At 36.9% G+C, this 22,532-nt stretch overlaps 2 protein-coding genes across 2 annotated transcripts in view; both read right to left on the minus strand.

Annotated features, from left to right (window-relative positions):
- LOC103263558 (teneurin-1-like) overlaps positions 1 to 12,212 on the minus strand; it is a gene marked incomplete at its 3' end in the record, with an annotated part of 116,796 nt that extends 104,584 nt beyond the window's left edge. Inside the window, exons 1-2 of the mRNA XM_008061234.1 lie at positions 12,161 to 12,212; positions 8,823 to 9,023 (exon numbers count right to left, since the gene is read on the minus strand). Of these exons, the coding sequence (XP_008059425.1) occupies positions 8,823 to 9,023; positions 12,161 to 12,212 (253 nt within the window). The remainder of the gene's footprint in view (positions 1 to 8,822; positions 9,024 to 12,160) is intronic.
- A 1,792-nt stretch (positions 12,213 to 14,004) lies between these two features.
- LOC103263559 (teneurin-1-like) lies at positions 14,005 to 21,105 on the minus strand (the record flags this gene model as incomplete). Its single annotated transcript, XM_008061235.1, has 3 exons — positions 14,005 to 14,141; positions 19,171 to 19,381; positions 20,906 to 21,105. Coding segments are annotated over 3 exons (548 nt in total), but the record flags the coding sequence as incomplete, so codon positions are not given.
- Positions 21,106 to 22,532: the final 1,427 nt, after the last annotated feature.

Below are 22,532 nucleotides of genomic sequence, written 5' to 3' on the forward strand. Positions count from 1 at the left end.
CATATCTACCTCCCAAAGATATTTCTGTGGATTCAGTCTTACATACTTAATGTGACTTGGAATTCTCATAAAGATGCTCTTGGGCTTTATTTCTAGTGCCACCAATTAACTTCCCTTACTTCAATAATCTAGAGGTAATGTGTGACCTCACTGTAGTGTCAATAGTATAGCTACCATGTTTCAAGTAGGGGTTTGTTTTATTTAAACAATCAAATCAGAGTCACCTCAGCATTTTATCTTTCATATTTTGCTGAGTAGAAAAAGAATTACTTTAAAATAAATTTGAGTGCAAGTTGTCACACTTTGAATATCAAGTTAAAGATAATTAAGCCCATATATGAATTAGTTATAAGCTTTTTTTTTCTTTTTTTTTTTTTACTGAAAAGTACTATAAAACACTAGTTTGCCTGTATTTGGACTTTCCTTCAATCTGAGGAATCTGTAGCATTATGATAATATTAACATCATTGCTATCTAATAGAAACATTTTTTTCCCTGAATACTTAGCTGCAGTTCCTAAAATATCCAGGTGTGTGTCCAGAATTGCAGAAGAGAAAATACCTACAATCCACAGTTCCTAATCTGGTTACATTAATTATCTCTTTTTTGATTGAAGATGCTAAATTCTAGTTACTTAATATTTGAATGAATTTTTCTTTTTAATAGCATGATAAATGGCTACATAGTTGTTCCCATGGCATGTGCATTACATTTTGAACAAAGTTCCTTTGTTAAATGGGATGCATGACCCCGCTGTAACTGTAATGTGTGGAGGAAAAAAATACTGCATACATACAAATCATTTTAAAAGGCCTAATCAATTCCTGGAAATTACAGGAAAGTAATGCATTATATGTGCTAGACATGTACTGTAAAATGAAAATCTTTTGATTATTGGCAATTTCAATAAAAGGGGAAATTAACAATGTTTTAAAAGCATATGGCACTTGTATAATCAGGAAAGTTTCCTAGCAACAATAATTTATATAAAGCTTTTATAACTTCCTTCTCTAATTATCTGTTTTATTAGTAGATACATATCACCATCCATTAGGGAACACTTGAAAACATAATGAGACATTGTTACAATGAAGATATTTATGTGTGTGTATGTGCATCTCCTTATATAGAAGTAAATCCTCAAACAACATAGTCTAAATATCAAAGTGTGGATGTCCTTATAATGAAAAAAAACTATTTTCAATTAATATTTTCTCACCATAAACAATATGGAGTTCAGAGAGTTTGTGGACTGTATCCATGAACCATTCATAATCAGTATCAATAGTCTAATATACAGCTTCAAGAATCATAGATCTCAGTGTCAGAAAAGACCTCAAGGGCCATTTGACTAATCTACCATTTCACAAATGAGTCAGCTGAGACTCAAATAAGTTAAGTGATTTACTCAAGTTTACTATGTTGTGAATATATGCACACACACACCTATATTGTTATCTCTCTGATGAACAAGATGGACACATGTCACTGGATGGCTCAAAAACAAATATCCTTACAACAAAGACTTCTGACATCTTCAGGAACCAATCCTCAGAAAGAATACAAAAAAATCGTACCTCATATGATTTCTGTTGTAAACAGCAAATAGTACGCTTGGAAATATTTCAGGTCTAATACTCCACATCTCTCTAGCTAATTAACCTACTTCTAAGACATAGTATAATAAGAGGGTACTTTGGTGGTGAGACAGCAAGAGTTGTCCTCTCTAATAAATGCTTATCTCCTATGAAATTTGCTGTCAATTATTTGCTAGCAATAATAGAGAGAGTGGCTCAGAGGAAGTTTCATCAAGAGAGGAGTAAGCCGGGCTCGGTGGCTCAGCCTGTAATCCCACGCCTTTGGGAGGCTGAGGTGAGTGGATTGCCTGAGCCCGCGGGTTCAAGACCCGCCTGGGCAGCGAGACTTCATCTCTACAATAAATCAAAAAATCAGCCGGGCGTGGTAGTGTATGCCTGTAATTCCCGCTACTTGGAAGACTGAGGCGGAAGGATCGCCGGAGCCCAGCAGGCAAGGCTGCGGCCACTGCACTCCAGTTTGGGTGACCGAGTGAGACTCCAACTCAAAAAAAATAAATAAATAAAATTTAAAAAAAATAAATAAAAAAGAAGAGAGGAGTACAAAGTTCTAAACTCTACTTATGCTCCACCTCAAAGACTATGTGACCAGAAGAAGCCAGAATTTACAAAAGAAATATGGTAGACACGTTTTACAGTGCTGATCTCAGAAGCTAGGGGCCAATACCCTTAAAACAGGCTAAATGTATTATCGGGATTTCATGACAAGGAGTTTTGTTTCAAGAGAGCATGATTCGACCTGTGGTATATCCAAATATAAAGCACATTATAACAAGCTTATTTTGTATTGCTCTTCAGGTATTTTTAAAGACTAATGAGTTAAACTTTGTGAGGTGCCATGAGACCATTAGGTTAAAGAAGCCTGTATCAGGTATCAATTTAGAGCCACTAACAATATTCAATGTACCTAGAAATACAGACAGAAAATAATCAGTAAACCATTAATTGCAGTCCCCTTGGTATCAGAGCACCACAGTTAACATGCTAACAGCAAAGCTTCACGTGCTTAGAGGAAGAAAATGATCAATGGCAAAGAGCATATCCACCTTTGAAATGACATGATCCATTATAAGAATCAGATGTTAAATTGCTTCCTGTACTGAGCACACTCAATTAAAAGTCTGCACAGTGAGATCATCTCGATGGTTAAATATGCTCTGTGGGAACAACCTTTATGAAGCTTAAAAATCACAGAAGGACTATTCCTACTATGACACTGGAGATTTGGAAGGCATTTCCTTCCCCTATTTTTCAATTTGGTAGTTTTATTAGTAAGCCTTTTTCCTGAGAGGCTGCTAAGTTTTGGGTCAGATTTATCCACCCTTTTGCTTCTGTGAACAAGAATTGCTTCTTGCAGTCTTTTTTTTCTATTGGGTCCAGAATGGGTGCTTGTGGCTTTGGTCCAGGATCTCTGGACCAAAGTGTGTTATTTATGTACTTCATATTTGATGCCGCTTATCTCCTTTTCAGTAAGCTAATCTATTCACCTGGGTTCTGTCTCCTTGTCTAATTCTTCCTTCTTCCTTTGGTAGGGGTGGAGATGTAGGGCTGAAAAGAATGCCAGACACAGCACGAAATCAGCAGATCTGGTTTCTATTGGCAGGTCTACAATTAGCCAGATTTGTGACCTTGGACCACTTATTTAATTACTCTGGTTCTCAGTTTCCATATGTTTCAAAAACTCATGTATGTCTTGTTCATTGTTTACTGTTTGTCTCTCCCTGCCAGACTGTAATCTATACTAGTGCAGGAATCTTTCTTTTTTACTGATGTATCCTGAGTGTAGCACATAGTAGGTGCTCGATGAAAATTTGTTTAATAGATAAATATTTCATATCTCTGTTGGTAGTGTTACCATTCATCCAATCTCCCAATGTAGAAATCAGTGAATAGTCAGTGAAAAGTTCAGTCTCCCCTTTCACCTACACAGTCATCAAATTCTATTTTCTAACCTCTCTTACATCTGTTGTTTCTTTTCATCTGTACTAAAATTTCCTTAAATTAAGTTTCATCACTTTTTGACTATTTGTCTAAACCATTCCCAGAGTGACTTTTTAAAATGCAAGCATGATCATGACATTACTTTATTTAAACCTCTTCAATGACTTTCCCATGTCCTTAAGGATCATTTCCAAACACCTAGGCATGGTATACAGGAAACTTCATAATCTGTGAAGTCTTTTGTGACCACTACCTAGATCTTCAGGTGATGATACATATTCCTTATTGTATTTCTCTCTGTTTTTTAGCGTTTAGTGAAAGGTATTTTTACATCTTTATTTACATTTGTCTCCCCAACTTTAGATATTTCATCCTTCTTTATATACCATTGCCTCACATGCTGACAGAAACATAATAGTAATAGGGGCTCGATAAATGTTTGAAAAATGAACAATTAATGAGGAGGTTCTACCAGTGCATTAGTTTTCACTCCTTGGGGCAAAATGCTTATCTTTTATATGCTTCCAGGCCTTGGAATCCATGGGAGTGCTGAGGTGATGGACTAGAGATCACCACATTTGAGAAACATTGAACCAAATATCTATACTTTCATTCAGCTCTATAGAGCTATCATTTTTTTCTCTCATCATTTGATTTGTTTTGGTGGGTAAGGGTTGTTTGGGGTGAGGGAAGAGTGGACAGGTTTTAGGGTACTTCATCTGGAAGGGAGGTAGGGGAAGTGTACAGACATGATAATAATTAGCCGTTTCTCCCCTTCTGTGATTTTCTTTTTTCTTTTTTTCTTTTGAATAGGAGTCTCACTCCGTCGCTCAGGCTGGAGTGCAGTGGCATGCTCACGGACACCCCAGTATTGACCTGCTGGGCTCCGGAGATCCTTCCGCCTCAGCCTTCCAAGTAGTTGGAACTACAGGCGTGCGCTACCATGCCTGGCTAGCTTTTTGATTTATTGTAGAGACGAGGTTTCACCGTGTTGCCCAGGCTGGTCTTGAACCCATGGGCTCAGGCAATCCTTTCACCTCGGCCTCCCAAAATGCTGGTATTATAGGCTTGGGCCACCACACCTGGCCTCCCTTCTGTGATTTTCTTATTCACTGACAGGATTGGTGCATGGCCTTGTGAGTTAGAAAGTAGTGGCGAGCAGGGAAAGAAAAACTCTCAGTACATTGAATTTAATGTTGATGCATCAGAAATACAGATATTTGAATTTATGCAATTAGTGAATGGTACATTACCAGGAATTTTACCCAATTCTGAGGCATCAGGAAGGAGACATAATGGATGTGAGTGGTCTGAGGGAGTAATTATATGGTATAGAATCATTACTCAATCAATACATGTTTATTAAGTCATATATAAAGAGGTGAGTTTTTTGCTTGCTGTTAAGAGCTCTATCATGATAAAGATATTAACTGTTGGTGTTCTCTAGGGTTCTGATTTTTTTCATTCTCATTTTTCACACTCTTTCTGGACAATAATGTGCATTCCAGTGGTCTAAACTGGTGTATCAAATATTTGTCTCCAGCTCAGGATTATTCTATAAGTTCCATTCTTGACTATCAACTCCTCACTGGACACATCCATGTGGATATTCTACAAATGCCTCCAATGCAGCACATCCCCAACTGAGCTCCAAACCTGCTTTTCTACCCATGTTTTTTCTCCCTCAACTGGTGGTTTTCCCCTGTCACCCAAAGTAGCTATCCCTGGCTTCTCTCTCTCTCTCATCTATCATGGTGACTCCTCTCTGGTCTGTCTCCATCACATTATTCTCACAGCTACAGTTTCAGCTCAGGCCTTCCTCACTATAATACTCCTAGACTGCTCCAATAACCAAACTGCACATGTCTTAGTTACCTGTGTCCTCCACTTCCAATCGGTCTCAGTTGCTGTCAGAGTGGCCCATCTCAAATGCTGTTTGTTTTAAACTACTTAGTGCTTTCCTATTGTGTCATTACAAAAGTGCCAATTCTTCAGCATGGTGTGTAAAATCAAATCCCTATGGTCTGGTCCCTGCCCATCACACCAGTCATATCTCCTTTTGCATTCTTAGGCTACAGTTAATGACTTGCAAATCTCCAAGTGTGTCATTCAGATTAATAGCTATATTTCTTTGTTTAACTTATTCCTTCTTCCTGTAGTGCTCTTTCCTCTCTTGGTCACCTGATACACATATAATCATATTAATTACATGTTAATTCAAATGTTAAGACTTCTACAAAGTCTTACCTGACTATAAGATCTCTTCTCACAGAAATAACTCACTGCTCACTCCTTTGTGTTCTGTGGCACATGACCCTGGACATGATCCAACAATTATACCATTGTATACATGGTGAGTTAGACAATGAACTCCTAGAGGACAGTGCAGTACAGTGGTGAAATGCATGGACTGTGAAGTCAGAACATGTTAGTCCAAATTCTAACTCTGACATTTGCTACATGGGTGACTTTGGGCAAGTTATTTCACTTCTCTGTGCCTCACAGTTGCTTTATCTGTAACTAGTGGGCATAATTATCATACTTATCTCATAGGGTTGTTATCAGGATTAAGTGAATTCGTATATGTACAATGCTTAGAACAGTGAATAATACATAATAATTGTTACATAAGTGTTTGTTATAATAATAATAACATTAATATTTTTATTTTAAACTTAAAGTTCTATGCCACATTACTGTGTCTAATACATAGAAGGATGGAAATGTTCAATAATAGTAAATAAGCTAATAATCAGGTGGGGTCCCTACTATACACTCATAATATCCAATAACTTTCCTTTTGCAAATCTTTTCTAATTTTTTCAATATGTGTCCCCTACTAGACTATAAGATCCATTCATGCAAAGATCACATCCATCTTGTTCATCACTATATCTTGAGCACCAAGCACCATGCCTAGCACATAGCAAGCACATGTATATTTGTTAGAGCTATAAATTAGTACTTTTTAAGATTTTCATTTTAGTTCTTTTGAGACTGTCATTAACATTTTGATCATTTTATGAAATTGTAAATGCAGTCTTCTCTTCCATATTACTTCTATGTGAAGTCACAAAATTTCAGTCAAGTAATGTTAGAAGTACAATTGTTATGTTAGAATTAATTCACTTTTTTTTTTTTTTGAGTTGGAGTCTCACTTGGTCACCCAGACTGGAGTGCAGTGGCTGCTTCCAGCCACCGCAGCCTCGCCTGCTGGGCTCCAGCGATCCTTCCGCCTCAGTCTTCCGAGTAGCTGGAATTACAGGCATGCGCTACCACGCCCGGCTGATTTTTTGATTTATTGTAGAGATGAGGTCTCGCTGCCCAGGCGGGTCTCGAACCCGCGGGCTCAGGCAATCCACTCACCTCAGCCTCCCAAAGGCGCAGGATTACAGGCTGAGCCACCGAGCCCGGCTGTGAATTAATTCTCTTAACGGAGAGATTCTCCTGTGTTCTTACAGTGTAGAATCACAGAATTTTCAGTTCACTAGCTAATTCAGTGGTACAAGACATCCCACAGTGCACCAATTCTTTCTGCTTACCACATACCATTTTATATTTTCCACAAAATTTCACAGGCTGAGGATTTGTATGAGTTACCATTTATCAGTTCTACTTATTTAATGAGTACATAGTCTGAAGATAAGAAAAATGGTATAAAGAATGACCTATTAGCCGGGCTCGGTGGCTCAGCCTGTAATCCCGCGCCTTTGGGAGGCTGAGGTGAGTGGATTGCCTGAGCTCGCGGGTTCGAGACCCACCTGGGCAGCGAGACCTCATCTCTACAATAAATCAAAAAATTAGCTGGGCGTGGTAGCACGCGCCTGTAATTCCGGCTACTTGGAAGGCTGAGGCGGAAGGATCGCCAGAGCCCAGCAGGTCGAGGTTGCGGTGGCCGGGAGCGGCCACTGCACTCCAGTCTGGGCGACAGAGTGAGACTCCAACTCAAAAAAAAAAAAAAAAAAAAAAAAAAGAATGACCTATTATTTTCAGTGCTTATAATTCAGGTGGAAAAACAAGCCACATACACAAATGCTTATATTACAATGCTTTCTGTGCTCTCTAACAATGCATATGGTAGAGTTTCAGAAGATTCCTGTGATCAGAAAAGGTTTTCTGGAATGGCTAACATTATAGTGGATCCTGGTGGATGGGTTGGATTTCCCTAGATGGAAAAACAATAGCATTCCATGCTGTGGGAAAGGAATGGGGAAAAGTGTAAAGCTATGATGCGTTGAGGTTGAGAGCATACAGAAGGAGGCAGAAGGAGAGATTTATGCAGGAAGCAGAAGTAGAAGATAGACTGGAGCTAGAGATTTGTAATAGTTAGTAGTGGTTATTTTCTTTTTTAAATAATAGGCTTAATGCTTATTTAGAATTGGATGAAATACACTTAAGTTCAATTACACTGTAATTAACTCTGTGGATAACAAATAAAAAGTAGTCATTCATGATCTAACTTACTATTGCTCAAAGCATGAACCAAAAATTCTTACCTGCTTGTCATAAATTAAGTATAGAAATTAAGAATGTTCCAACACATTTATGGTACTCTGAAGATCAGTTTTATGGCTAGTCAGTAAAAAGACAAAATATGGACTTATATTTTATGTCTTCCCCCCCAGCTTTACTGAGGTATAATTGACAAATAACAAATGCATTAAAGTGTGCAATATGATATTTTTGATATACATATACATTATTAAGTATTTACCACAATAAAGCTTATTCAAATGTTAAAAAAATAGCCTAAGATATTTAAAGTTTATCTTATAGACAATGGGGACTTATGGAAGATGTTAGGGTAGGGAATGGGAAAAAAGCAAAGTAGAGGGAATAGTTATTGGATGGCAGCATGGTCATTTATGAAATGGAATATAGTTCCTGGACTAGGTTGTGCTTTTAGATGATGGGACACCTAGTGGAAATATTCAGCAAATGGTTGGAAATGCCAGATAATTTGAGTTTGGGGGAGATATAGATTTGAAATAATCTGCATAGAACTAATAGTAGAAAGCTTGGAAGTAGATGAAATAACTATAGGAGAACACAGAATGAAAACAGAAATTTAAGCACAGACCTACAGTGAAAAATAATATGAAAAACACAGGTAAAAATCATGTTGTAAATAAAAACGCAGAAAAATACTAACCTAGGAAATACCTGCAAACCCCTTATGACCCATAAAGGAATATGGCTCACACTTTAAGAAGCACTACCTTAAGGGAAGGAGCAGTTAGAACTTAAGAGTGAAGAAGGAAAATGAAGGAAATAACTCCAATGTACCTGTTGAGCAGTCAGATCCTGTCCACTTGGGATCACAGCTGCATACTCCAGTGTCCAGAAGAAAAGTCCCATGTCCTGAGCACTGCTCTTGACATATAGGAAGTGGAGTTTCACAGTTTACTCCTCCCCAGCCAGTAGAACAATGACATTCTCCTTTTACACAGATGCCATGGCTGGAACACATTGGGTCCAAGCAGTCCTCTGAAGGCACAAAATAGGGGGAGGGATTAATAGTGAACAAGCATGGCCAGCACACTTTAGGATAATGAAAATGAGATATATTGATTTCTTAGTTATTATCTCATTAATGTTGCTTTAATTAGGCAACAAAATGACTCGTAAACATTGTGTTCAAGCTAGAAGATTACTGACACTTAAAAATATGTATGGTAAGGTATCATAAAGGTTGCAACAAATTTAGAAGAAAATCACACATGCTGTGTGAAATTGTGAACAGTGTGCAGTACCCCTGCACAAATAGATAGATAGACCATTGTGGTACTGCAATAGGAAATCCCCAGCTTTGCAAAAAAGATCAAGAGGTTTTGATAAGTCATTGGTTAACCTTTCTGAAACTGGAATCACAGCTTCCAGAAAGAACTTTTACTTGATGCATCTAGAGGAGTTTATATAAATTTGAAAACTTTGGATTATTTAAGGTATTGAGTAAGGAGACTGCTGTTGCATGAAATAATAAAATTTACATCAATTTATCATAATCTCTCATTTATTCCTTAGAAGCACTGAACATTCAACATTTTAAAGTTAATTTAAAAATTATTTTCTTCATGGTTTCTCCTGTCAGGGCACTGTGACATAGTTTTTAATGTCTTAGAGTAGCACAAACCCAATTACATTTGTCTCTGATTCTGAGTCTGGAAATTTTTGTATACATTCTAACAACTGAATAAATTATTTTAGAAGTAGGTGCCTATGCTTGCCTTGGGGAAAATGTGCTTTGTGCTTTTAACTAGTCACCATTCCATGGGAAACAGATTGACTTCCAAACTTCTAGTGTTCTCACAGAAAAAATATGAGACTAAAATAACTAATAATGAGGATGTATGTTTTGAATTACTTTTTCAGCAATAGAAACAGACAGAGACAACCTGCCTGCATTTGCAAGACTGCCCAATTTTAGGGTGTGGCTTGTGCCCATGGAACACACTAAGTCTAACTAGCTACTATTAGTGTAATTACACTTAGCCCAAGATCCCAAGTTGTTGGCACAATACTTTAATACCTGAGCTAATTAACAAATAAATATCAGGATATACCTCTTATTTGATTTATCATTTGAAAAGAGAGGGACAGTCTAAAGTAGAGAATTTTTTTTCAGAAAGAAGTCATTTTGTTATATTAAAGTACAATTTGAACAAACAAAATAACATTTAACTTAATATACCTTATTTTATTAAGAGGCCTGATTCAACATAGTCATGTAAATCATCTTTAAATCATGCACACCATACTTAAATCAGAGGCACAAGGTCGTATGGTTAAAGGGGCCAGGCAGGGTGGCATGCATGAATGAACTGGCCTGCATATAAGAAAATAAGGCTGTGTTGGGAGTGAACTGAAAGCAAGTGTCCTTTTATTTATTTACTTTTTCTCTTTTAATTTTTATTTTGAAATTGTGGGGTACAATTCAGGGTTAGGTATACAAATGTTCATTGTGCAGGTACCCTTATTGATGAGGTGTACCCCCCCTTCCCCAGGTGGATATCGACTACTGGCAAACCCAGCTACCCACTCCCCACCCACCTCCCCATAGTTTACTGCTACTTTCAGTCCCTTTCCTACAGTAATAAGGTAGTTGTTCAAGGTCCACCTACAAGTGAGAACATGTGATACTCAGCTCTTTGTTTTAAAGGGAATTGCTGCTACTTAGCTCCATTTGATTGCTGACTTGTAGCAACGTGGGCCCAGGGTCATCAGATTTTGTAGTGTGCAAGAGAGACCAGAAATAGGGAATTTTATATGTCACGTGTCTATTTTTAAGTTCTGGCAGATAAGTCACATTAAACAACAACAACAGCAATAACACTATGTTAGCCAAATGAAACTCATCCAAAGGCCTAGTTCAGCTTCTGGGCTCCTGGTCTGTGATGCCTAATTTAAAATATTTTTCTATTGTATTTGAGTAGTTTATGCCGTTAAATGTGCTGAATGTTCTTTCTTGCTATCCTGATAATCCATAAATTTTCCTAGCGACCCTAAAGAAGAAAAATTTAAGCTGAGTCTTTTTTCAACTGCTTACAAAATTTAAATTATAAGAGTCTAAATTAATTAGGTTACATGTTTTGCATCACAAGTTGTAGATATAATATACATCTTTGCTTATTTGCTGTGTGTTTCTATACAGTATCTGAATTTACAACTTAAATATAATGATTGCAGTTGGATGATCATAAAAACAATTCCCAAATGGAACTCAGGAATTCCAGTGCCTTGTCTAGGCCCAATGCTATTTATTGGAACAAATATAATTTTTATACCAAAATTCTACTATTGCTGATGGGAGGTGAAAAGCTAAAGTCTTGCTTGTTCATGGAGTGGAATGAGATTAAACCTCTTAGAATGCTGTGTAATAGTCTTAATGAACCATCTTTAAAAAGCAATTATTGTGCATTTTCAGCAGCCTCTTCTCTCAACAACAGTTGTGATGATACCATATCCCATGGTAATGGTTTAATATTATTTCTGTAATCACTCTTATTTGAGGACTGTGGCATGAAAAAGGTCTGATTACTGATAAACTTATTTTTCAGTGTGTCTCTTTAAATGATAAAATTGCCATTTCAGGAATTTTTTTGGGGGGTAACCTGCTTTCTTACGCATGGAGGTCAAGTTTCAGCTTGAGGTATGTAAAAATAAATAATATAAAGCAATATTAATAATGGTAATTGCAAATCACCCCCAAATAAAACATTTGAGAAGTGGCTCCAAATGTACATATATTATTATTTTTATCATGTGCTTTAAAGTGACTTGTAACATAATGCACTCTGTAATAATGAAAGTATATGAATTAATACTTAAATCATCGATATGGAAATTCTCAAGTTATAAAACAGTGCTTGAAACAAGAAAGGAAAATACTATTTTTCATCATTTCTTTGAAAGTGTCACAGATACAGCCTCATGTATAATATTAGACGCTGTCAGAAGAGACAAGAGCTCCCCTGACCCCAACCTGCTGTTCCATGCACTAAGAACATGTTGAGCATTTAATGTTTGTAAAGACTACTTGCATCTCTACTAAAAGCATAGAATGCCACCTTGGACAACCAAGTGAGAGAACAGCCTGAAGCAATAGACTAAAATGGGGTTCTGACCTTCCTCGCATATTTCTCCTTTGTATCCTGGCACACAGATGCAGACTCCCATGATGCAGGTGCCGTGACCAAAGCACGTTGGGTCAATGCATTGTTCTTCTGGAACGTCACACTCTGGCCCCTTCCAGCCATGCCGACAGACACAGTGTCCTTTCTCATATTCTCCATTTCCACCACACAGCACAGGGCATGAATCTGAAGGTTGGCAAATGAACTTGTAATGTTCTCATAATGCTTTCAAAATCTCCAAAGAGCAATTCTCTATTGATTTTTGCATAATATTTCAGGCAAAAAATTGTACTATTTTGGTCTTACCCGTTATTAAACAGGCACATGTTCATGATTACAAACATAGAATTTTACTCTTATGGGAGTGGAATAAAGATAAATTATACAAATATCTTGAGTGAGGAAATTGCTTCAAGTATTCGCTTTTGATTCCACCATACTCTTAAACTGTTTATTATTATTATTATTATTTTACACTAGGGCTTTTCTCTCTTATAGTTTTTCTTCCCCAAGCAGATGTATATTACTTTTAGGAGGGAAAAACTGAAATTTTAAAAAGCTATAAACAGAGAGTTATTCATATTATAAAATATTACCTTTAAAAAGTTGTATAATTAAATAGATTAGTATTGGACAGATGTCTACTCCTATAACACACTGTGCAGACCTTTATTAGAACATTTATTCTGCTTTGTCATTGTTTGCTTGCTTATTAAAACTATGAACTAGCTGGGCTCGGAGGCTCAGCCTGTAATCCCGCGCTTTGGGAAGCTGAGGTGAGTGGATTGCCTGAGCCCGTGGGTTCTAGACCCGCCTGGGCAACTTGGCGAGACCTCATCTCCACAATAAATCAAAAAATTAACCGGGCGTGGTAGCGCGCGCCTGTAGTTCCAGCTACTTGGAAGGCTGAGGCGGAAGGATCGCTGGAGCCCAGCAAGTTGAGGCTGCGGTGGCCGGGAGCGGCCACTGCACTCCAGTCTGGGCAACAGAGTGAGACTCCAACTCAAAACAAACAAACAAACAAAAAACTATGAACTTTTTTGAAAACAGGGCCTGTATCTTTTGTCTTATTCATTTTTTAATACCAAGCGTCACCTCCACCCCCAACCCTCACTTCCTCAATATCTAACTTGTAGTCTAACTTGTGATCTGGAAACTTAGCAAGTGCTTTAGAATTCTCTGTTGGGTGGAATCTAAATCTAAAGAAACTGAGTGTCTGAGAAACCTGAGACTAAAAAGTATTAGCAGTCTGGGAACCTTAAGAATACATTGAAAATAAGCAGAAAGCATCTCTAAAATAATAGTAACCTATGGGAAAACATGATGTGATTTACCTAAAGCTTTTCAAGAATTAAACTATAGGCAAGTCTAGGAAACAGGAACGTTTGCTAAAGTTAACTTTCCTGACTTTCCAGTCTTTATTTTCTAGTCTACTTGCTCGTTTGGTGATTACCCGTCCATTCTAGGTACATTGGTGCATATATGCAGTTACCAACTTTGCCCACTTTTGAAGTCAGTTCATTATGAATTAGTTTATGAAGTAAATATAAGCATCATGTAGTGGTTGGGTCAGACAACCTAGGTAGAAATTAGGTAACCCTGGCTAAGTCACTTAACCTCTTTGAGGTTGTTGCTTTGCCCATAAAAATGGAATAATGGTATACTTACCTTGTAAGGCTATTGTAGGAAGAAAGCATTAAAAGATGTAACACAAAGTGTTTAGAACTGCTCCTAGCATATTAAGTGCTCAGCTTTTCTGGTGGCAGTAGGGCCACTGCTGCTGTTACTGCTGCTGCTATTACTAGTACTACTAATTCTGAGTTCTCAAATGACATCTATTTCCCTAAACCAATGAGAATAACAACATTACCTCTAGCACAGTCAGGTCCAAGGAATCCAGGGAAACAATGACAGTGGCCAGAGATACACTCTCCATTTCCATTGCAATTGGTTGAACAGTCATCCATTATTTCTATTAATACAGAGAGAAAAAATGAACATCCAGGCTGTAGAATATTTCATTTTTTAAGTAATAGGAACTCTGGACCCATAACAATCTCTCCTTTTGCAGTTTATGAAGCACTCACTGCCCAAAAACAGACGCCAAAGACTTCTGTAACATATCACATGAAGCACAAAATTATTAAGGGCCCTGGATTTGCTGAATTGGCTAATCAAGAGTGGAACTAAAACCCAATCTTATCTCTGAAGCGCATAAACAGCCTAGATGAATTGTATTCTTAAGAGACATTCATGAGAAACCTAAAAATATACCAGGATTATAGGACATTTCTCAAAAGCAACACAGGTTTAAAAATACAACATAGAAGACCAAGTCTACTGTTTATTTTTCAAATTTAGGTTGTAGCAAACAAAGCTTCTTCTCTACCAACTTAGAGTATTTAATCTGCTATCTTGACAGCTTAAATATGATATTCAGTATTTCATTTTCATTAATAAGTGACAATGGAAGGCTTTTAAAGTAAGTGTTCATATTAAATTCACTACCACTAAAAGCATTAGAACCTAAGTATTTTGTTGAGAAATGCATTCTTGACTGTAAATGCTTATCAGTTCTCTGCCACTAATTTCCTTTCAAACCATTCTTAGAGAAGAATAGGTTTCAGATTGAGAAGGCTTTAAAGGTGCCCACAGGTAGTTCCGGTGACATAAATATGTGCAGTGCAACAGGGCTTTGATAAGCTTATGGTAACGTCTCTGAGAAAAAACTATAATGTCAGTATCTGACAACAGTATGAAAAATTGTAATTTAAAATTGTATTTGAATATAATGATGATCAACTTCTACATCTATAGGCCATAATGGTATGAATGCTTTACTCTTACAGTTTTGTGTATGTGTGTGTATGTGTGTTTTATGTCCTCCTTACACTTTTTTTTTTTTTTTTTTTGAGTTGGAGTCTCACTCTGTTGCCCAGACTGGAGTGCAGTGGCCGCTCCCGGCCACCGCAGCCTCGACCTGCTGGGCTCCGGCGATCCTTCCCCCTCAGCCTTCCAAGTAGCCGGAATTACAGGCATGTGCTACTACGCCCGGCTGATTTTTTGATTTATTGTAGAGATGAGGTCTCGCTGCCCAGGCGGGTCTCGAACCTGTGGGCTCAGGCAATCCACTCACCTCAGCCTCCCAAAGGCACGGGATTACAGGCTGAGCCACCGAGCCCGGCTCTCCTTACACTTTTATATAGATTTCTCCCATTAGCACTCTTGGACTCAGAATTTTATGTGCTGGCCTATTAGACTCACACTTTTTTTATGTATCAATTTTTGCTTTTTCAATCCGATTTATCTGCTTCACCAAGTTTCACGTGGACAAGCTATTTCTGATTAGAAGGAGAGACTTGCGGGGTGTTCCTGGCATCTTCCACTGAACAAAGAAAGTGAGAATTCATAATGAAGGTGGAGAAATAGCATTTCTACAATTGGGGCCTGTGCATTACTCAGTGGATCACCTGGGGCACTTAAAATGCAGATACTTGGGCTTCAGCTCTAAATTTACTGAATCTGTCTCTGAGGAATGTAGCCCAGTTATCCATATTCTAACATCCCTGGTGACCCTGTAGGTGCTCAGCACATAAAGCATTGATAACCAGTACTTTAAACAGTAAACTGTCATAGCTAGAGAAATTTGTAATCTAGATGTGGATTTTTGCTTTGGGCAAAACAAAAGCGGCAGAAAAAAGTGGTATCTAGTTCATTTGGGAGATTCTTAGAAGGTTGAAAATGAATTCAGTGGCTGTGTGAATTATTACCAATCGTAAGAGATTATTCTTCTTACCAGTGTGTGCACATCTCAGAATACCATTTGCAGATCTATGCCGATCTGTTCTTTAATCACGGTGTTAGAAAACAGAACTGGATAAGCAAGTGACACATGACATCTACTTAACCACAACTGGGTTGCTGGCTAGAATGTAACATTTTATTTGCATAGCTGTAACAGGCAACTATTTTTAACTTATCAAAATATTAGCTATTTTCAGGAAATCATTCATTTATTTAATAGGTAATTATGAAAAGGCATAAAGAGACTTTTTTCATTCAGAGATGGAATAATTAATTATATATTTTCTACTTATCTAGCTTTCTTGTACCAAGCAGTGGTGGCAGTTCTTAAATCTACATTTGAATTTCCCCTACCCTGGATGGTTAATAGGAAGTCATGGAGGAAGCTTTCAAGAGTAAATATAGTTGAATTTAATTTCACACAGATCCTATTGACAATCTTATAGAAGCAGCCTTGTGGGAATGTAGCTATTCTGAAAAAAAATGTTTAATAAATTTTTCTATCAAAATAAATAAACATCTCAACATCTTATTGACTTATCTAAGAACTGTCTCTTGACTCACACTGCTGCACAGAGCTTAACCCCAGCAATGCAAATGAGAAGAGAAGACAATATAGGTTTTGGAAGCTGCCACTTCCACTGGGTATCAAAGAGACATTGAGACAGCCTAGGGACTCTAAGAGGAAGATGGTTACAGCAGGAACACATAAACAACTAGTGATGAAAAAGAATGCATTTTTCCATTTATGTTGGCCTCCAGTAATTTTTGCCTTCTATCTTTTAAATCTTACTTCAGAATTACTTCCTAGACTCTAGTTCCTTAGTGTTGAGAGTCATTTTGAAGTTTTATGTTTAAAGCCCTGTTCTTATGCTAGAGTAAAAATCCTCTTGGTATTTGCATCTGCACTGATGATCGGATTTGCTTTTGGCAGTTTTTCTCATGGGAGAAACTAAAGATAATGAATAATCATATGGGATAAGTATAGTCTAAAGGGCATGGGCTTTAGAATCAGACATACCAGTTCTCAAATCTCAATTTTGTCACTTCCTGCCTGTGCAACCTTGTCAAATTATTTGCTCTTTCCAAGCCTCCATTTCCCTATGTGTAATATTAGTATGGCTGTACCTGAGCTATCTATGTTGTGATGAGAATCAACACAACTGAATGTAAAGTATCTAATACAGTCTTCGGGAAGAGTGACACTCCATAAATGGTAAAAAACTATTATCCTGCTACAAAGCAGGTTGCCTGAGATTAGGGGATATTGACAACTCTGCCTATACTACTGGAAAATAATACATATTAATATAGGCCATTGAGTGGCCTATATTAGTCATTCAATAAACATTAGTTATTAATTCTGTCTTGATCCTTGTTAGTAGAAGACCAAATATAGTTAAGATCAATCAACTGATTCTAACATTGTAAAATAGATAAGTGAGCAGCATTTAGAACAAATTCATACAAGCCTTACTTTGTCTAGTCAAATACATTAATCTCTTTTTACTCTGATTAAGGTAAACTTTAATTTTTTTTTAAATGGGGAGAATTTAGGGTAAATGGCTTACATGTCTTTTGATTTTGGGGAGAAATTTACGTAAATTTTCTTGAAGTGGAATCGTGGGAGAAATGTTTCTGTTGTTTCTAATCTTAAAAAGACAAAAGGAAAAAACCTGACTTGTTTAAGCAAAAATTAAATATGTTGTTGCATATAAAACTGACAGCTGGATGATAAGAATTGGATCTCAAAGTTTAGGTTCTTGTGGGGAGGAAGTAAAGGACAGGAAAAATCTGTAAGCATTATTCTGAGTCTGTTGGTTTTTGAAAGTTTAATAGGTAAGTTAGTGTTTTAATTTGAGCTTAAGGGTAAGGATGACAGGAAGAGAGAAAATCTTCACAAATATTTTGTATCTTCTAATTTCTCTAATTTTTAAGAGAAACTGAACCTCTCATAATCCATTGGCATTCACGTTATCAAAATTAGGTCTTGGTAAAAACAATCATGAAAGATCTTTCATTCATTGAAACTGCCCTACTGAGTCTACCAGTAGCAAAACAGTGGCATGACTTAAAATATTTTAAAAAAATAACTTAACAGACAAATACTTGTGTTTTGAAGATGTGAATTCAGTGGAGTTTTTCCTTTAGGGAAAAACATCATCAGTTCTATGTTATTGCCTTTCTGATTAAAGAAAAGTTTTTGATAGTCTTATGGCTGAAATACCATTTTCTACTGACTGAAGGTCTTCAGCATCAAGTAAAAATAGAACACAATTGTTATAAAGAGCAGATGGTATATCTATTAACAGTCAACACATCTTCCTAAACATATGGCTGAACAGGTTAACTAAAGGATAACGTGGTGAGAGTTGTATAGAAAACTGACTGCTGTAAAATACTCTCCCTTCTTTTAAAAGACATGTGTTTTAGGAAACTTCACACAAAAAGATACTGTGTCTATGAGTTATTTATTCTCAAGACTCTGAAATTGCTAAATAGCTCAGCTTTATTCACACAAAGGATCATGGGGAATGAATTTACCAAAAACCGACAAAAGAGTGTGATACCTCTAGGGTGAAGGTGAATGAGTATGTATAGACATCGCATTAAAAAGAATGTGTTTTGAAAGGCACTGAGCACACTGAAAGAGACATTGTGATGATTTTTCAACTAAAAAAATTCTAAAAGATTGGGCTTTGAATGACCCAAGTTATTATCCTTAATACTCTTTTCTAAATAATTTTATATTGTATTTGAAGCCTTAATAGTTCTAGAATCAGTTATTCTAAAGAACTGTACAGATGCTTAGTTTTTCTTTTAGAAAAAGGTGTTCATTGTAATTTTTAAAATAATAGAACTTGAATTAACAGGGTGTCACTCGCTTATTCCCTTCTTCACTGATGTTGTTCATCTATGTAGTCTTGCTAATAATATTACTCAGGTAATTATTCCTGTTGAGAACACACAAAAAGGTGCACAGCAAGTGTCCTAGAATAGCAGCAGATAAAGAAACATTTAAAAAATCTTAATCAGCACTTAAACAACATCAATGACAGCAACAATATAAATTGTTCTTCTAGTGACCTATCTTGAATAATGACTTTAAGGCAGAATGAGCAATGCACTTAAACAAACACCTGTATCACTTTCATCACTGATTGTGTCAATTCAACACAACAGGCACAGCAGCTTACCGATTGCTGTAGTTAACACGAATACTTGCTCCATCTTTTTTCCATCATTGTAAAATGCCAGGTACCAAGGGCCTTGGTCCATATACTCTATGAAACCTGTTTCCTGAAGTGAAGTTAAGATCAGGTTCCGAGGAGAGTGCTGAGTATCATCAGAGACCTTGGAGTCCTGCTTGACCAGCTGTTTGCCATCCATTAGTTTTACAAAATCAAACTGGAACAAACATGAACACCAAGATGAGCCTCTATGTTCTCATCTAGACTGATAAACATCTATAACTTCAACTACCTTGTTTCATACTTCTTTACTTTGGAATTGGGCACAGCAGAAGAGGAGGTTATATTTAAATTCAAAAGTATACTATTAATTTTGATTAAAAATTCTCACTATAGTTAAAAATGTTATAAACCTTTCAGTTTAGGAATATTCAAAATAATTGTTTAAAAATAAGTAAACCAAAAAAATAGAGAAAATCTTGTTTGGTATTATGCAGGAGAATCTTGACATTTTACTGAAGTATCTGATAGAAGATACTTGAAAATACGCATTCCACTCAGAAATGCTACTGTGACCTTCTCTATAAATTTAAAAGTTTTACAGTTTTTAAAACAAATAAATGAACATTCGAAAATTTGAGAACATTCATCATGATTTATTCCTCCCCTGTTTTTTTTAAATCAGTGGACAAACACATGGCACATGCTTCCTTGAACAGGTATTTATGTATTTTTTCACTTATTTGTTTTGAGTTGGAGTCTCTCTCTGTCATCCAAATTGGCGTGCAGTGGCACGATCATGGCTCACTGCAGCCTCGGTCTCCTGGGTTCAGGCAATCTTTCTGCCTCAGCCTCCAGCTTATAGCTGGGACTACAAGCATGTGCCACCATGCCCAGCTTTTTTTTTTTTTTTTTGAAGAGATGAGGTTTCACTATTTTGCCCAGGTTAGTCTTGAATTCTTGGGTTCAAATAATCCTCTTGCCTTGTCACCCTCAAAGTTCTGAGACTACAAATGTAAGCCACCATGTCCAGCTCATTTATTCTTTTATGGGTCACATGTGAATAGCATTCTAATTCCCTTCCTATTTTGGCCCAATAGGATTATACTCATATCTGTTGGGAAAAAGCAAGCCCAGATGTTTGATTACTTTTGCTACTTCATAGAGGAAGCTGAGCTTGAAATGGGTTTACATATGGAAGAAATAAGGGAAAGAAAACAAGAGAAATGAGATGGCTAAGGTTTATGGAAGGATTATGTGAATCATAGAGGTTTTACATATTTGAATTATTATTAACAATTGAAAGAAAACTTTTTATCAGTAGGGCAAAACCTGCCCTTTTGACTCATTAATTATCGATTTCTGATTGATGTGCATTCCTTCATTGGGACAAGGGGACATAGATATATAAAACCAGTGAAGGGGGTGTGGGCATTAAAGCTAAGTAAGATGAGAGGGCTGGGGAACTTACCATCACCCAGTTTCAGAAGGCAGAAGTCAAGTTTAAAGGATATTGTCTTAAACTTTATTTTCTGAACCGACTCTGCTAAATGTTATTCCTTATATCTCCATGCCATTTTTCCCCCATCAACTTGAGTGCGACAATTCTGGATATTGGTTCATGACAAAGATTTTTTGACCTCATCTTTGACTCCCAAACACTTCACAAGCCACAAACCCCGAATTGTTCAACCCACCACTCTTGAAAAAAGTTCAAGAAAATACCTAAAATATCAAATACCTGTGTGTGTGTAGGTGGAATGTTTCTTCTGCCATAAATTCCCAGCAAAGAGTCCTTGGCTAAAGAAATATTGAATTTCAGATATATTGGATGGTGGATAGTAATCTGGAAACGCCAGAATAAGCCAGGTGGAATGGTCTGCATGACCTGTGCACCAATGTCCACTTCTCCAGTGTCTATCGCCCGTCCCTTCTGAAACACTGGTTTTAAAGGCAGAAAAAAATTACATATCATATTAATCTTAATTTGTAAAGCATGGTCTTTAGCTTTTTAAGAACAGATACATCAAAACAATGTACTCAGTTTTTTATTTCTCCCTACTCTATTCTTCTTTCAAGGCCTTGCCCAAGGCTCAAAGAGCCTTCCCTAACCACTCTCTTTGTCAGTATCTCCCTTCTCTTCGGCTTCTATTGCATTTACTTCAATCAATCATTCCTTTTAACCATCATTTACTGCACACCATCTTGCTAGCTGCAAAAAGATATGAAGATGAGTAAGAGGCAGTTGTTTTCAAGGAGCTCTGAAAATAACAGGAGAAATAGGACAAGTACACAAAAATCTCATTGTAAAGGAAAATAAGTGCTCTGGGTATTTAAATGAGGGATAGGTATTTAGTGGGAGAACACTCTTTGTCCGTAACTGTCTCTAACCTCTTTATCTTCTTTTATTTCTCCTTAACACTTATCATCTAACATACCATATATCTTACCTATTTGATTTTTTTTTTGCCTATTTTCCCTCAATATAATGTAAGGTCTGTGAGGACAAGGATTGTCACTGCTTTTTAAAAATTGCTTTATCCCCAGTATCTAGTAGAATGTAGGCAAATGTAGGCAAAGAATGTAGATGATCAATATATACATATTCAATGAAGGAATTAATGAATCAGAAAAGAGTTACTATGGGAAGTGGCATTGAAGATGAGCCTCAGAGGAGTGTGAGGATTTCATCAGAGCTGTTGGGAAGGGAGTTCTACATGGAAAGAATGGGTTTAACTAAAACAAAGAGGAGGGAAATGGTAAAGCTGAAGTGTATGGTATGTCTCTAGAGAGGGGAGCAGTTGGAGATAGGGCTGAAGAAAAAGGATGGCATCATATTCTCTGGGGTCTTGAGGGTCTGTCAAAAGAGTTTGTTTAGTAAAGGATGGAAAGCTATAAAAGATATTTAAGAAGAGGGAAGAAGTTTGGGTTTATTAGAAAGGCTACTCTTGAGGCAGAGGTATGATGAATTAAAGCAGGGAAAACACAAGAATGACATAGGAATTTATGGGGCAATGACTCAGGTGAAATAATATGAAGATCTAAACTTTAGGGTGAGCCCAAACAGCTCATGTAGAAAACATATATCCCAGTGAAAAATAATTTGATGTGAACAGAAAGGAAGAAGAAATGAGAGAATGCAAGGGAAGATTTTGTAGTAGCGTTTCTCAAACTTTAATGTGTACAAGAAGGTGGTCTTATTAAAATACGAATTATGATTCAGTAGGTCTGAAGTTGGACACTTCTAATAAGTTCCCTATTTATGCCTATGTTGCATGGTCCACAGTACATACCCTGAGAAGGAAGTTCTAGAGTTCTAGAGAATATTAGGTGTTGGGGTTAAGAAGGGTCAAAATTAATCCCACGAT

This window comes from Carlito syrichta, unplaced genomic scaffold (assembly GCF_000164805.1).
Source record: "Carlito syrichta isolate Samal-C Ts95f unplaced genomic scaffold, Tarsius_syrichta-2.0.1 Scaffold305156, whole genome shotgun sequence".
Taxonomy (NCBI): Eukaryota; Metazoa; Chordata; class Mammalia; order Primates; family Tarsiidae; genus Carlito; species Carlito syrichta.